Below are 14,433 nucleotides of genomic sequence, written 5' to 3' on the forward strand. Positions count from 1 at the left end.
TGGTCTCTTCAGAAGGAGGCCATCTGATGTGCTCTGTGGTGGAACTAGTCCTCCTGAGAGCAGATACGGCAGAAGCGGAGGAATTTGGAATGCGGGATGGCATTTTTGCAGGAGGTAGGATGGGAAGAGATGTCATTCAGATAGCTGTGGGAGTTGGTGGGTTTGTAAAAAATGTCAGTGTCAAGTCGGTTGTCATTAATAGAGATGGAGAGGTCCAGGAAGGAGAGGGGGGTGCATTAATGAAGATGGAGATGAAAATATCACTGTTCCTTGTGTTTACTTGATCAAGGTCCTGGCACTCTGTCCCTAACTTTACTGCAGCCAAGCCTGTATCAAATGGACTGTAGTGGTTCAAGAAGGCAGCTCACCACAACCTTCACAAGGCTAAATAGTGATGGGCAATAAATGCTTGCTCTGCCAGTGAAGCCCACATTCCCAGGATTTTAAAAAATTGTTTATTGTTGATTTTTTTTGTGTTTATAAGAATGGATTTTGCTTATGTTGAGAATGAAATATCCCAGCACATTGGAAGCTAGTATTGATTCAGAAGTTAAACTATCTTTCTACTGTACTCCAACAGCATGCCTTAACTTTAGCTTCTGAAACCAACATCTATAGTGCCCCTGTGCTATTTTTCTAAAAATGTTCAATGTCAGTGATTCTCTTGCAGTTGGTAGTAGAGATGTAGGAGATTATAGAGATCTAGAGGGGCAAGGCCATGAGTGAGCCCCTTTTATAGAGTCATAGATTCTTTTCAGTCCTTTCACGGGAGGTGAGTATCACTGGCTAGTCTAGAATTTATTACCCATACCTAATTACTTAGAGGGCGGTAAAGAGTCAACCACATTGCACGTTGGTCCGGAGTCACATGTAGGTCAGACCAGGCAAGGACAGCAGTTTCCTTTCCAAAAGGACATTAATGAACCAATTGGGTTTTTCCAAAATTGGTTTCATCGTCGTTATTAGGTTTTATTTCCAGACGTTAACTGAATTGCACCATCTGCCATGGTCATCAGAGCATTGCCTGGGTCGCTGCATTAATAGCGATGCATTAATACAACTAGGCCATCATCTCCCCATAAACACCGAAATGAAAGGGGCTTGTTCATCGTGCTGAAACCCAGGATTGAGTCTGGGACCCTTTCATCTTCAGTCTGAAGTTCTCCCAACTGAGCTGTTTTGGCCACTAATGTGACTTATTGCTAAGTTAAGGCATGGACTGCTGTATGGTGGATGACCTCAAATTTATGGAGAATAAAATGTGAGTGAGTAGCAAGATAGCATTGGAATAGTTGAGTTTAGAGATAACAAAAGCATGTATGAGGGTCTTGGCAGCAGATAAGTTGAGACCAGAGGCAAAGACAGGCAATGTTAGGGAGGTGAAAATAGACATTTTAGTGACTGCATATGAAGACAGAAACTAATCTTGGGCTTAAACATAGCATCAAAGTAGGGAAAAGATTAGTTAATTCTCAGATTATTGATAGGGAGAGTTTTGGCATTGGTAGCGAGGGAGCAGATTTGGAGTTGGCTGTGAAAACAATGGCTTCAGTCTTTCCAGTAATGAATTGGATGGAATTTCTGCTCATCCATGACTGGAAGTTAGATGAGCAATGCGACAATTTTGCTACAACAGAGAATTCAAATAGTGAGGTATGAAATGGAGTTGGATATCATCAGCATGAAAACTAATGCTGTGCCTTTGGATGATATCTCTAAGGGACAGCATGTTAGTGCAAAATTGGAAGTCACCATGGAATGAACCAGGGGAAACACATGGGTTATGCTGTGTGCAAGGGTAGAATGGTAATTCCAAGTTATTCTCTGGCTACATTAGATAAGAATAGAACTAATTGAGACCAATCCTAGATGACAGTGGTTGGTTGTTGGCAGAAGATGATATGGCCAACTATGCCAAAGTTTTCAGAAAGGTGAAGAAGATTATGGAGGATAAGTTTATTTTCTCACACTCATATTTGTGACTTTGAAAATACCTAATTTATTACCAATGCATGGGCAGACCCCTGAATGCAGGGATTTATGCATGAAGTTGGAGGAAGAAAAGAATGGATTTGTGAGGCAAGAAGGCGTTCAAAGATTTCAGAGAGAAAAGGGAGTTTGGAGATGGGCGGATACAGTGTAAGGATGATGGGGGTCAATGTTGTTTTTTTGAGGAGAAGGATGACAATGGCAGTTTTAAAGGTGAAAAGGGAGAGCATCTGAAGAGAGAACCATTCATAATACTTACTAACATGGAGGTCATGAAGGGAAGTTGGATACTCAATATCTTAATTTGGCATACTCCGCTCCTATATTTTATGGTTATGGTTTAATAGAATTGAGTGAACCAGAGATGTGACCATGATGTCATGAACTCAGAGAGCATGAAGGAAGATCGGAGAAAAACTAGAAAATGAGCTGAGTCGAGGGCTAGGATAATGGGGATCATTTAAGAAAGTTTAGTCATTTGAAGAGGTAACAAGCAAGTTAGACAAAGGAGAACCAAGGAACATGGTTTATTTGGATTTTCAAAAGACCTTTGACAGATGCCGCACTTGTCAAAGGAGGCTGCTAAATAAGATAAGAGTCCATGGTCTTAGGGGCAAGGTACTGGCATGGGTAGAGGATTGGCTGCCTGGCAGAAGTCAGAGTGTGGGGATAAAGGTGTCTTTATCAGGTTGGCAGTCAGTGACTAGTGGAGTTCCACTGGGGTTATTGTTGGGACCACAACTAATCTGGACAAAGGACCTGAGGGAATTGTTGCTAGGTTTGCAGATGACAAAAATATATGTGGAGACATAGATGGTGTTGAGCAAGTGGGCCGGCCACAGAAGGCCTTAGACAGGCTAGGAGAGTGAGCAAAGAAGTGGAGATAGAATACAATGTGGGAAAGTGTGAGGCTATACACTTTGATGGGACTTGACAGTCCTAGTTCATGGTTCTCTGAAGGTTAACATGCAAGTTCAGTTGGCAGTTAGGAAGGCAAATGCAATGTTAGCATTAATTTCAAGAAAGTTAGAATATAAGAGCAGAAATGTACTGCGCAGACAAAATTTGGAATATTATGAGCAGCTTTGGTCCCTGTATCCAAGGAAGGATGTGCTGACATTGGACAGGGATAAGAGGACAGTGACCAGAATGATCCTAGGGATGAAGGACCTGTCATGTGAGGAGCGCTTGAAGACTTTGGGTCTGAACTCGATGGAATTTAGAAGGATGGTGATAGAATTTGATTGAAACTTACAGAATAAGGAGAGGCGTGAATACAGTGGACATGGAGAAGATGTTTTCACCAGTATGACAGACTTGAGGAGACAGCCTATGAGTGAAGGAAACTTTAGAACTGTGATAAGGGGAATTACTTCAAATAGAAGGTATTGAATCTTTGGAACTCATTGCCACAGAGGGCTTTGGAGGCCAAGTCATTGAGTTTAATTAAGATAGAGATGTAAAGGTTCTTGATTGGTAATGGGAAAAGGAAGGAGAATGGGGTTGAGGAACATATAGCCATGATCGAATGGCAGAGAAGATTGGGCTGAATGGCCAGATTCAGTTCTATGTCTTAGATTAGATTAGACTTACAGTGTGGAAACAGGCCCTTCGGCCCAACAAGTCCACACCGACCCGCCGAAGCGCAACCCACCCATACCCCTACATTTACCCCTTACCTAACACTACGGGCAATTTAGCACGGCCAATTCACCTGACCCGCACATCTTTGGACTGTGGGAGGAAACCGGAGCACCCGGAGGAAACCCACGCAGACACGGGGAGAACGTGTCTTGTAATGCCTTATGTTATTTTGGTCATATGGCCATGCATCTTGTGGAAAAGAGGGATGTGGCAGAAGCAACTGATTGGATTGTCTCAGTGTTCATGACAAAGAAGTCCATTATCTCCTTGCCTCTTGTTGGAAGCAAAAGTGAATAGGAGGAAGGTTTAAGAAGTTGGTTTACATTTAGGAGAAAGCAAAGGGACGGGACTTCGTTTGTACTTCACAATGTTTCCAGAATAGTGAGTAGGTTTACCAGATGAGAACAGGTTTTCAATGGTACAGACAAGCTACCTTTGAATAGCTAAGTCAGTTGTCTACCATGTCCTTTCAAGTCTGTATCCACTGGACTTGAGAGTGAGATGGGTGAGAAACTAATACATCAAAGGAGAAGGTGAAAGTGCAGCTGAGGAAACCATTAGCCACAGAAATGTTGTGGTGCATGGAGGGGATTTTGATACTGAATTAGGTTTTTGTTTTCCCCAGGAATGGGTATGGAAGATTGGTTTGGAGCATGAAAGGGGGGTGTGGGTGGAAAGTGACAAAAGGAAGTGATCAGTGATGGCCTTATTTGTAATTGATACACAAGAACTTGTAAGATCACATAAGATGTCAAGGTCAAGGGGGTGGCTATGAATAGTGGTGGTGATGTTAACATAGAGGGTGATTGTGAACTCAGAAGAGTGAGAACATGAGCTGAAATGGATATTACAGTCACTGAGAATGGGAAGTCATTGGGTGCGGAGGCTGAATGAGGGAAGCCTTGAAGATGCTTTGGTAATGACAGGTTCACTGTACTTGGGAAGGCAGTACAGAATGATGGTTTCGAAAGAGGGGCTTTGATTCAGTTATGAGGATTTTCTAATCTGATTGTCAAGAATTTTCCCTAGTTATCTCACCTCATTTTATGCTGACAACTGATATTAGACCAAAGTTACATGGGAGTCAGCAGCTCACAGCTAATTCATCCAACTGGCAATCCTTAATGCTTGAGGCTAGACGGTGAACATCAGTGTATTGATAAACATGCAGCCATCAAAGCCAAAGCTGATTCTTTCCCCACACATCTTCACTTTGCAGATGAAATCATGATCTCTGGCTGATTTTACTTTCTTCAATTCAGTCTGACTGAAATCCATTGCTGTGTAGTCCTGTTTGTTGCTTTATTTTTGCTTCATAAGCCTGGAAATAGAAGGTAGAATATAGGACAGTACAGCACAGGAATGGGCCCTTTGGCCCATGATATTGTGCTGAACATAACACCAATTTTTTTCTCTTCAGGTGTTTGCCCAGTTTACTTTTGAAAGTTCAGTTGCACCTCCTTCCACACAACCTTTCACTCTAGATCCTCAGAACTCACTATGTTAAAGGTCCTTCCTCATTTCATCACACTTTTTTTTGCAATTCCTTAAAGCAAATCTATTTGTTCTTGACCCAATGATACCAGTTTCTTGTGATTTACTCTGCTTAGACGCTTCATGATATTGAACATTTCTATCAAAACTACCCTTCATCTTTTCATCTAAGAAAAACAACCCCAGTTTTTGCAATGCATCCATATATCTAAAGTCTTCATCCTGGGAACTGTTGTGAAATTGTTTTTTGTAGCTTCTCTAACGCCTTCACATCCTTCTTAAATGTAGCGTCCAGAATTGAACACAGTAGCGTAGCTGAGGTCAAACCAGTATTTTATAAAGGTTGAGCATTCTTTGGAAACGAAAACAAAGACAATAGGAGCTGCAACAAATTATTCAGCCTTAAAGCCTACTCTGCTATTCAGTGCATTCATGATTGATCTTCTATCCCAGTTGTCCCTCCTTCCCTGTTCATTACATTCCTTGATTTCCTGAGAGAGACCAAAGAAATGGACAGCGAAGAGGGTTACCTCAGATTACAACAGGATCTGGATCAGATGGGCCAATGGGCAAAGAAGTGGCAGATGGAGTTTAATTCAGATAAATGCGAGGTGCTGCATTTTGGGAAAGCAAATCTTAGCAGGACTTAAACACTTAATGGTAAGGTCCTCGGGAGTGTTGCTGAACAAAGAGACCTGGGAGTGCAGGTTCATAGCTCCTTGAAAGTGGAGTCGCAGGTAGATAGGATAGTGAAGAAGGCGTTTGGTATGCTTTCCTTTATTGGTCAGTGTATTGAGTACAGGAGTTGGGAGGTCATGTTGCGGCTGTACAGGACATTGATTAGGCCGCTGTTGGAATATTGTGTACAATTCTGGTCTCCTTCCTATCGGAAGATGTTGTGAAAGTTGAAAGAGTTCACAAAAGATTTACAAGGATGTTGCCAGGGTTGGAGGATTTGAGCTATAGGGAGATGCTGAACAGGCTGGGGCTGTTTTCCCTGGAGCGTCGGAGGCTGAGGGGTGACCTTATAGAGGTTTACAAAATTATGAGGGGCATGGATAGGATAAGTAGACAAAGTCTTTTCCCTGGGGTCGGGGAGTCCTGAACTAGAGGGAATAGGTTTAGGGTGAGGGGGAAAGATATAAAAGAGACCTAAGGGACAATGTTTTCACGCAGAGGGTGGTACGTGTATGGAATGAGCTGCCAGAGGATATGGTGGAGGCTGGTACAATGGCAACATTTAAGAGGCATTTGGATGGGTATATGAATAGGAAGGGCTTGGAGGGATATGGGCCGTGTGCTGGCAGATGGGACTAGATTGGGTTGGGATATCTGGTCGGCATGGACGGGTTGGACCGAAGGGTCTGTTTCCATGCTGTACACCTCTATGACTCTATGACTCTATAAATCTATCAATCCAAGTATTGAATATACTCAATGTTGGACCATCCACAACCTTCTAGAGAAGGGAGTTCCAAAGATTAACAAATATCCATTGAAAAACTTGTTTGTTTTTGTACTGTATGTCTCGATTTATAATTCTCAGGATCCCACATCCCTCTTCAAGCACCTTCACGATCTGTCCTTCTGACTTCAGTGAATTGTGTACAAATACACTAGGTTTCTCCATTCAATTTATATTGCCCCTCCTCATTCTTACCAGAAATGTATCACTTAGCAGTTTGCTACATTAAATGTCATCTGCAATATGTCCATCCAGTCCATCAGTGTAGGTCCTTCAGAAATCCTTCAGTTCATAACACATATAAGTTTATATTTCTAGAAAAGTAGTGGACCTAGAAGCGACATTCGGAGTACACCTCTGCATACATTATCCAAGACCAAGTTATAATTATCCACCACTATCCTGGTTCCTGTCACTAAGCCAACTTTTTACTCGCAAATCTGTAAAATGTCTTTTGGCAGCCTATGTACACCATATCAACTACCTTACCCTCTTTAATGTTATCTGTCATCTTAAAAAAAAGTTCAAATAAATTAAATATGAATTTCTTTTAGCAAATCCATGTTAGCTTTTCTTAATTAATCCACACTTATCCACACTGTTAATTTTGTTCTGGATTATTGTTTCTAAATGTTTCTAGCGCTGAAGTTAATTTCTATGTTTACGCACACATCTATTTTGAATAAGAATGTAATATTTGCACATTCTGTGGTCCTCTGCCAATTCTCATTATCTAAGCAGTATTGAAAGATTATGGTTAGTACATCTCTACTGTCAACCCTTACTCTCTTAAGTCTTTGCCCTTACACTGCATTCTGTTAGGTTCTGGTGACTTAGCCACTTCAAGTATAACCAACCTTTCTCTTAGCTTCTCTTCATCAATTTTTAGCATCAGCACTTCAACTACCTCCTCTTTCAGCATGGCAAGATCCCTTCCGGGTAAAGGCAATACACATTTAATCCCTCAGGTATACCCTTTGCTTTCATTTGTATATTCCCTTTTATTGATATATAATGGACTTAGTCTTCCCCTTGATATATTTTTACTAATTATATGCCTTTAAAGGCTTTTATATTAACTGTCAGATACTTCTCATGCTCTTATTTGGCTCAGGAAAATTATCCTGTACCTTTTTTCAGAAACTCCCTTTCTCTCTTCCTTTTTGAATTATTCTGCTAGGCTATTTGGATCAATTAAGTACTCTATTATCACTAGTGTACAGTTACCACATCTCCCTAATTTCCTAGCAAACTTACTGCTTTATATTTGTTCCACAATTTGTTGGCCTGTCGAGTGATTTACTTCTATTGTTTATTAATAGTAATCAAACAGATTCTGTCCTTGACTTCTCCAGAACATCCAATCTCTCCAGCTTTGTCTTATCTTCCTCAGTACTATAATATGCCTCCTTCTTTCTTTGCTTCACGATCTTTTCTGTATCAGGGAATATTTGTTCTCTGTCCAACTTTTTCTTTGAGCCAAGCCTCCTATGTTGTCAAAACATCATCCTCCACTTTGGCCATCTGCACCTGCAGCACACCAACTTTGTTTCCTACACTTCATATAAATAACTGAACAAAAGAAAATGTAGTTAAGAGTCTAATGGTGACCATGATCCATTGTTCATTGTCAGAAAAACCCATCCGGTTCACTAATTTTCTTTTGAGAAGGAAACTGCCAACCTTACCTTGTCGGGGTTACATGTGTCTCCAAACCCACAGTAATGTAGTTGACTCTTAAATTGCCCTCTGGACAATTTGAGCTGGGTAATAAATGCTGGCTACCAGTGATGCCCTCATCCCATCAATGAATTTTAAGGAAAAACCTCTTTGATACTTAGAATGACTAATATGGAATTATCTTTCTTCAGATTTGAATTTTTGTTAGAGATTTCAAAAGTGTTCAGTTTTAATTTTCAATTTCATTTTCTCTCTTCCTTATGTCAATTTTGCACCCCCCCCATTGCTTTTTATGTACCTGATGCAGTATAATATTCACCCACTGTAACATATACATCCTTCTCCTCCTGCACTGTTTAATTTTGCAGTCATTCAATCTGATTGATTTTGGAGCATACTGTTATTTGCGTTATTGATTGGATTCAGATGTTCTCTTCCCTGGCAATTACATTATCATCTCAAACTTGAAGTACTCAAGATCATTCTGAGAAAAGGGCAAAGCCAAATCTAACCAACAATGGATGCTGCTTGTTGCCTGGTTGAAGCAGGTTATGACTGTTCACTTAGAATTGATTATTTTTATAGACATCTTCCTCCAACATCTCTCATCCTCTTCACCTTACATGACCCTGTGCCAATGTAAAACTAAGTGGACACTGCACACTCAATGCTTAACACAGTAGTTATTCATCGTCTGTCATTCATTTGATGATTTCAGCTGGGTCTTTCACCGTGGGAAACAGGTCCAACTCTGATTTCAACCTCACGTCCTATATATGTGAATTGGTGAATATTTTTCAAGATCGAAAATCTTAATTCCCTGGCCTTATCCCAAGTGACCAAGGCCATTTGTAACTTCACTGACAAGTTCTGTTCACTCAGGCAGACTGGTGGTATGGCCTAAGACCTTACTGACTATATGACACAGCCACTCACTGCATTTAAAAGCTAAACCATAGCATTAAATTCATTTATTATTTTTCAATTTCCCAACCATGGTTGAAATTGCAACTTTAAGATAATAAAGGAGAATTCTGGTTTCTCCATAATCAATAGCGCAAGGGCACAAATCAATCTTTATTTTCACTGGAAGGTTTTATTCTGCAATTTTGTGAGTCTATCATTAATTATTGAGAAACAGATAATGTCCTCTTTATTTTAAAAATTGGATTTTCATCGAGCCCTCTGTCTGAAGGTGAATTATTTGATTTTTCTGGTTCTGATGACTGACTGCAAGAAATATTCTCTCAAAGCTGCAGAGCAATCCCAAACTTCCTGCACTGCCCAACCACAAATCAGCTTTATCACATGGCATTTTTAAAGATTCTGTGTACTGAGATGAATGGGTGGCAGATAACAACAAAAGAGTACATTGTTTATAAGCACTGTGTTTGAACTCTAAAACCAATGGAAAAGTTTGTGATTTTGTTTATGTGTACTGATATAATTAAAGGAGGAATGTCAACTTTAATTGGGGAACTTAATGTATAAAATGAGATTTTTAACTGCCTGGAATAGTGGGAAGCTAGGGTATGCATTGCCAGACAGATACCATGTTTGATTCTCAGCTTGGTCTAAGTACATTTAAAACGTGTTTTTGATTTAGAAATTAAAGACACAGATAAATGACTTCCGTTCAATAAATGGAATAGCTATCCAATGCGATCCTGACAATTACAAATAAGGCAGTTTTTCCTGAAACCTGTTAGCAATATTCTATGGAATTTAAGACTTTAGTTTTAAATTCATGTAAAGGTTTTTCTAAATGTTTTCTTCTCCTTTGTAGGTCAGTGAAGGAATCTGAACACCACTTCAGTTAACTATGGCGAGTGATGACAAAGTTGCTATCCTTTCTGATGATGAAGAGGAACAGAAAAGAAAATATATTCTCTCTGAATCTTTCAACACTATGTCAAGAGAAGCAAGGAATGAACCACCTTCTAATCCTATCCATTCAGAAACAGAAGCTACAGAAACAGAGGAACAGGATTGGCTAGAGAGACGTTGTATAAAAATTAGTAATGATCTCCTTATTTCCAAAGTGTTCTACTTCTTCTTTTACTCTGGGTATGGATCATTGTACCCATTGCTACCTGTATACTATAAACAACTTGGTATGTTGGCCAGCCAAGGTGGACTTCTGGTGGGAATAAGGTATTTTATTGAATTCTGCAGTGCACCATTCTGGGGAGTCATAGCAGATCGTTTTAGAAAAGGCAAGATTGTCCTTCTCTTTTCAGTTATGTGTTGGATTGTCTTCAACTTGGGAATTGGTTTCGTGAAACCTGCCTCCATGAAATGTGAGTCAAAGAATCCCATGCCTACCACATCAGCTTCAAATTACTCTACTCTCTCAGCATTACCCACTACTGCATCCACAAACCACTTTCTCTCAACCGAGTCAAATAAAAGTCGGATGCAGAGGGACATTTTCACAAGTCAACCTTTTGGATACATGGGTAATCTTAGCTTTTCGTTTTCCTTGGTCAATACAGAAGGAGGTCATGCTTTACAGGAAAGAGCTGTTCCAAGTGCTAAGAATTCAACAGCAACCATAAATTCCAGTAGGACATTACATTCCACCACAGTCAGCAGTACATCTGCCGCAATTGAGCAACCCGACAAATTGATCACTTACAACTTGGCAGAAGTTGAAAATATTTTCTTGCTAATATTGTTGGTTGTTATCGTCGGAGAGTTTTTCAGTGCACCAGCGGTCACTATCGTAGACACTGTTACCCTACAGTACCTCGGCAAACACAGAGATCGCTATGGATTGCAGCGAATGTGGGGGTCCTTAGGATGGGGTATTACCATGCTGGCAGTTGGCATCTCAATTGACCACACGCACATTGAGGTTCCTGTTCAGGGTCAGGGCTGTCAAATACCTGATTACAAGAATTACAGGATAACCTTTATTGTTTTTGGAGTTTTAATGTCTATAGCACTAATTGTATCAACCCAATTCAGATTTGACTACAGTCATTTAAAACCTGAGGAGAATAAAAGCGATGAATTTATTGAAATTCAGCGAGTGGCTCAGAATCCTTCAGCAGAAGATTCTGGAGTCACAAGTAATGCTGAAGAGTCTAAGAGTACGGGAACAAAAAAATTTGAATTTAGACAGCTTCTGAGAATAATTTGCAGTGTGCAATATGGTTCTGTGCTATTTGTGGCCTGGTTCATGGGCTTTGGTTACGGCTTTGTGTTTACATTCCTCTACTGGCATCTGGAAGACTTGAATGGGACAACTACACTTTTTGGAATCTGCTCAGTCCTAAGTCATGTATCAGAACTGACTGCTTACTTCTTCAGCCATAAATTGATTGAACTGGTCGGTCACATCAGGTAAGCTGTTATATTCACTTGTTGTCTGGTACAGCACACAATTAAAAAAAGACTTACAAATGAGACTTAAAGACAGTAGTTTTGTATGGAAGGAAATTTATGCTCAGGGCAAGTAAATTCATTTGTTTGAGGCAAAACTGAAACCCAGAAACAGCATGGATTTTCAATCAAAATAATAATTATAAACAAATTTCATTAACAGAATATTAACGTGTCCTGGATTTTCACTCCTGAGGTAATGTGCAGTGGAGGGAATTTTTCTGGCTTGCTGCACCCATCTTAGGAAAAGTTTCACAAGCGGTTACATCTTTGTTCTAGGGAGCGGACAGATGTCAGATACAGTTGGACTCACTGCTGGATGCAGATTGGAGGCAACCACAGGGACTGTCAAGAGACAAGGCAGGGTGGTTAACTGGTCTGCCTCAGTTACCTAGAACTTGGTCCCAGTTGTGTCTGTTCAATATTAGCCCTCACCTCTCAAACTCATTCATGCTTAATTCATGCCAACATACTTAACCATGCCCTCTACTCATCCCTATAGCTTCTTGTAGGACCAGTGCCAAGTTAGTGCTAACTCATGCCAAACCATGCCTTACTCACTATCCTTTGCTCTGACATCTTCAATGCCATTTCACCCAATATCCACCCTGGCTAAAATGAGACAAAGTGAAACACTAAGCATTATTACAATGGTGCAGGACTTGCACAATTAATGGTAGGGCCCTGGGTGATGTTGTAGAACAGAGGAACCTAGGAGTTCAGGTACATAATTCTTTGAAGTTTGCATCACATACAGACAGGGTGGTTAAAAGGCAATTAGCATGCTTGCCTTCATTTTTCTGTCCATTGAATATAAGAGTTGGGATGTCATGAAGAGGCGTCTTCTGGAGTACTGTGTGCAGTTCTGCTATAGGAAGGATATTATTAAGCTGGAGAGGGTTCAAAAAAAATTTACCAGGATGTTGCTGTGTATGGAAAGTTTGAGTTATATAGAAGGGCTGGATAGGCTGGCACCTTTTTATTGGAGTGCAGGAGATGGAGAATTGACCTTAGGGAGGTTTATAAAATCATGAGGGGAATAGATAGGGTTAACGGTAGGTATCTTTTCCCTAGGATGGAAGGATATGGGTGAGGAGCAGGCAGGTGGGACTAGTTTAGTTTGGGATTATGTTTGGCACGGACCGGTTGGACCGAAAGGGCTGTTTCTCTGCTGTATGACTCTAGTCTGCACCATATAAAACCAATCTCATTCGTAAAAGCTAAATACATTTGAAACTTTTCAAATACTTAATACTTTCTAAAAACAAAAATGTCTTATCATCCACGTGTATTCACATAAAAGCCAACTAATCCTTTAAAATATTCTTGGAGCTATTATTCAAACTGTGACCTAACAGTCTAACCATTGTGACAATGCTAGATTGTGGAAAGAAGTCAAGCAGAAATAATGCTACTAGGATGGTATTTAAGGTGCAGTCGTAAATGTCTATTGAAATGACAAGGATAGATATTTTCAATTTGTAGACACATGTTGTTTTCTTCTCCCAGGAAGTTAAAGGACAGGGATTTAAATAACTTCTCAACTTGACAGCTCCACAGACCTTCTCCACCCTATTCGAACATTTATATCTATTCAAAAAGATTCTACCTAGTAGGATCTTCAGTCCAGCAAAAATGAGGTCTGCTTGAACTCAGTAATGGTGTTTATTAATTTCCCTTATGTATCAGCAATGTCTTGCTTTTTTATCTCTACTGGTGGAAATACTTTTTTTAACAAATTGTTCATGGAATGTAGGAATTGCTAGCTAAACTAGAGTTTATTATCCATTTCTAATTGCCATAGAGATGATGATGGTGAGATGCCTTCTTGAACTGCTGCAGATCCCTTGGTGTAGAGACACCAACAGCGCTGTTAGCATTAGCGTTTCAGGATTTTTATCCAGCAACAGCGAGGAATGGCAATATAGCTTGAAGTCAGGATGGTGTGTGGTTTAAAGGTGGTAGAGTTCCCACCATCTACAGCCCTTCACCTTCTGGTGATCTGGGTTTCCAGCTCCATTTTGGAGAAGCTATGAAGTCTTCACAACTACATCAAAATCTAGGCCAATGTTTGTTTATCTACATTGAAAGCATCTGAATGTTGTTAACATTTGATTTATCAGAATGAACAGGGGTGGCACAGTGGCTCAGTGGTTAGCACTGTTGCCTCGCAGCACTAGGGACCTGGGTTGGATTCCACCCTCAGCCGACCGTCTGTGTGAAGTTTGCACATTCTCCCCGTGTCTGCGTGGGTTTCCTTCCACAGTCCAAAAATATTGAGGTTAGGTGATTTGGCCATGCTAAATTGTCCGATAGTGTCCAGGGATGTGCAGGCTAGGTGGATTAACCATGAGAAATGCAGGGCTACAGGGTTAGGGTAGGGGGGTGAGTCTTGGTGGGATACTCTGGAAAGTCAGTGTCAACTCAATGGGCTGAATGGCCTGCTTCCCTTGGCCATTCTGTTTCTTATAAAATTTACATCACAGAGAACAATTGGCTTGTAGTTTGTTTTTGTTCAGCTTGCAGTAGCCTGCTCTGAAATGCATTTTGCTGATTGATTTGCGTGATCCTTTAATATTCTCTTAAAATATTGTAGGGGATATTTTGATGGCCAAAATGGGTCGGTTTGGTTTGCATTGGGTGGGGAGAGAGGTCATTAAAAAGCTAAACATGTGAATTGCTTGCATCCTGTTTTGATGAAATCAGGACAAGGTTGGTAAATAACCTTTAGTCAGGAGCTGATTGGTCATTTAAGTATATGTATGAAATAGTGT

The 14,433-nt window shown here is 40.4% G+C and overlaps 1 protein-coding gene across 3 annotated transcripts in view; it reads left to right on the plus strand.

The window, feature by feature from the left end:
* Nucleotides 1-14,433, plus strand: part of mfsd6b (major facilitator superfamily domain containing 6b) — a 51,675-nt gene that overhangs the window by 27,417 nt on the left and 9,825 nt on the right. For all 3 annotated transcript variants that reach the window (XM_060827375.1, XM_060827374.1, XM_060827373.1), the window contains exon 2: nt 10,059-11,620. In XM_060827375.1, the coding sequence (XP_060683358.1) occupies nt 10,095-11,620 (1,526 nt within the window). In that variant the 5' untranslated portion in view covers nt 10,059-10,094. The remainder of the gene's footprint in view (nt 1-10,058; nt 11,621-14,433) is intronic.

This window comes from Hemiscyllium ocellatum, chromosome 7 (assembly GCF_020745735.1).
Source record: "Hemiscyllium ocellatum isolate sHemOce1 chromosome 7, sHemOce1.pat.X.cur, whole genome shotgun sequence".
Taxonomy (NCBI): Eukaryota; Metazoa; Chordata; class Chondrichthyes; order Orectolobiformes; family Hemiscylliidae; genus Hemiscyllium; species Hemiscyllium ocellatum.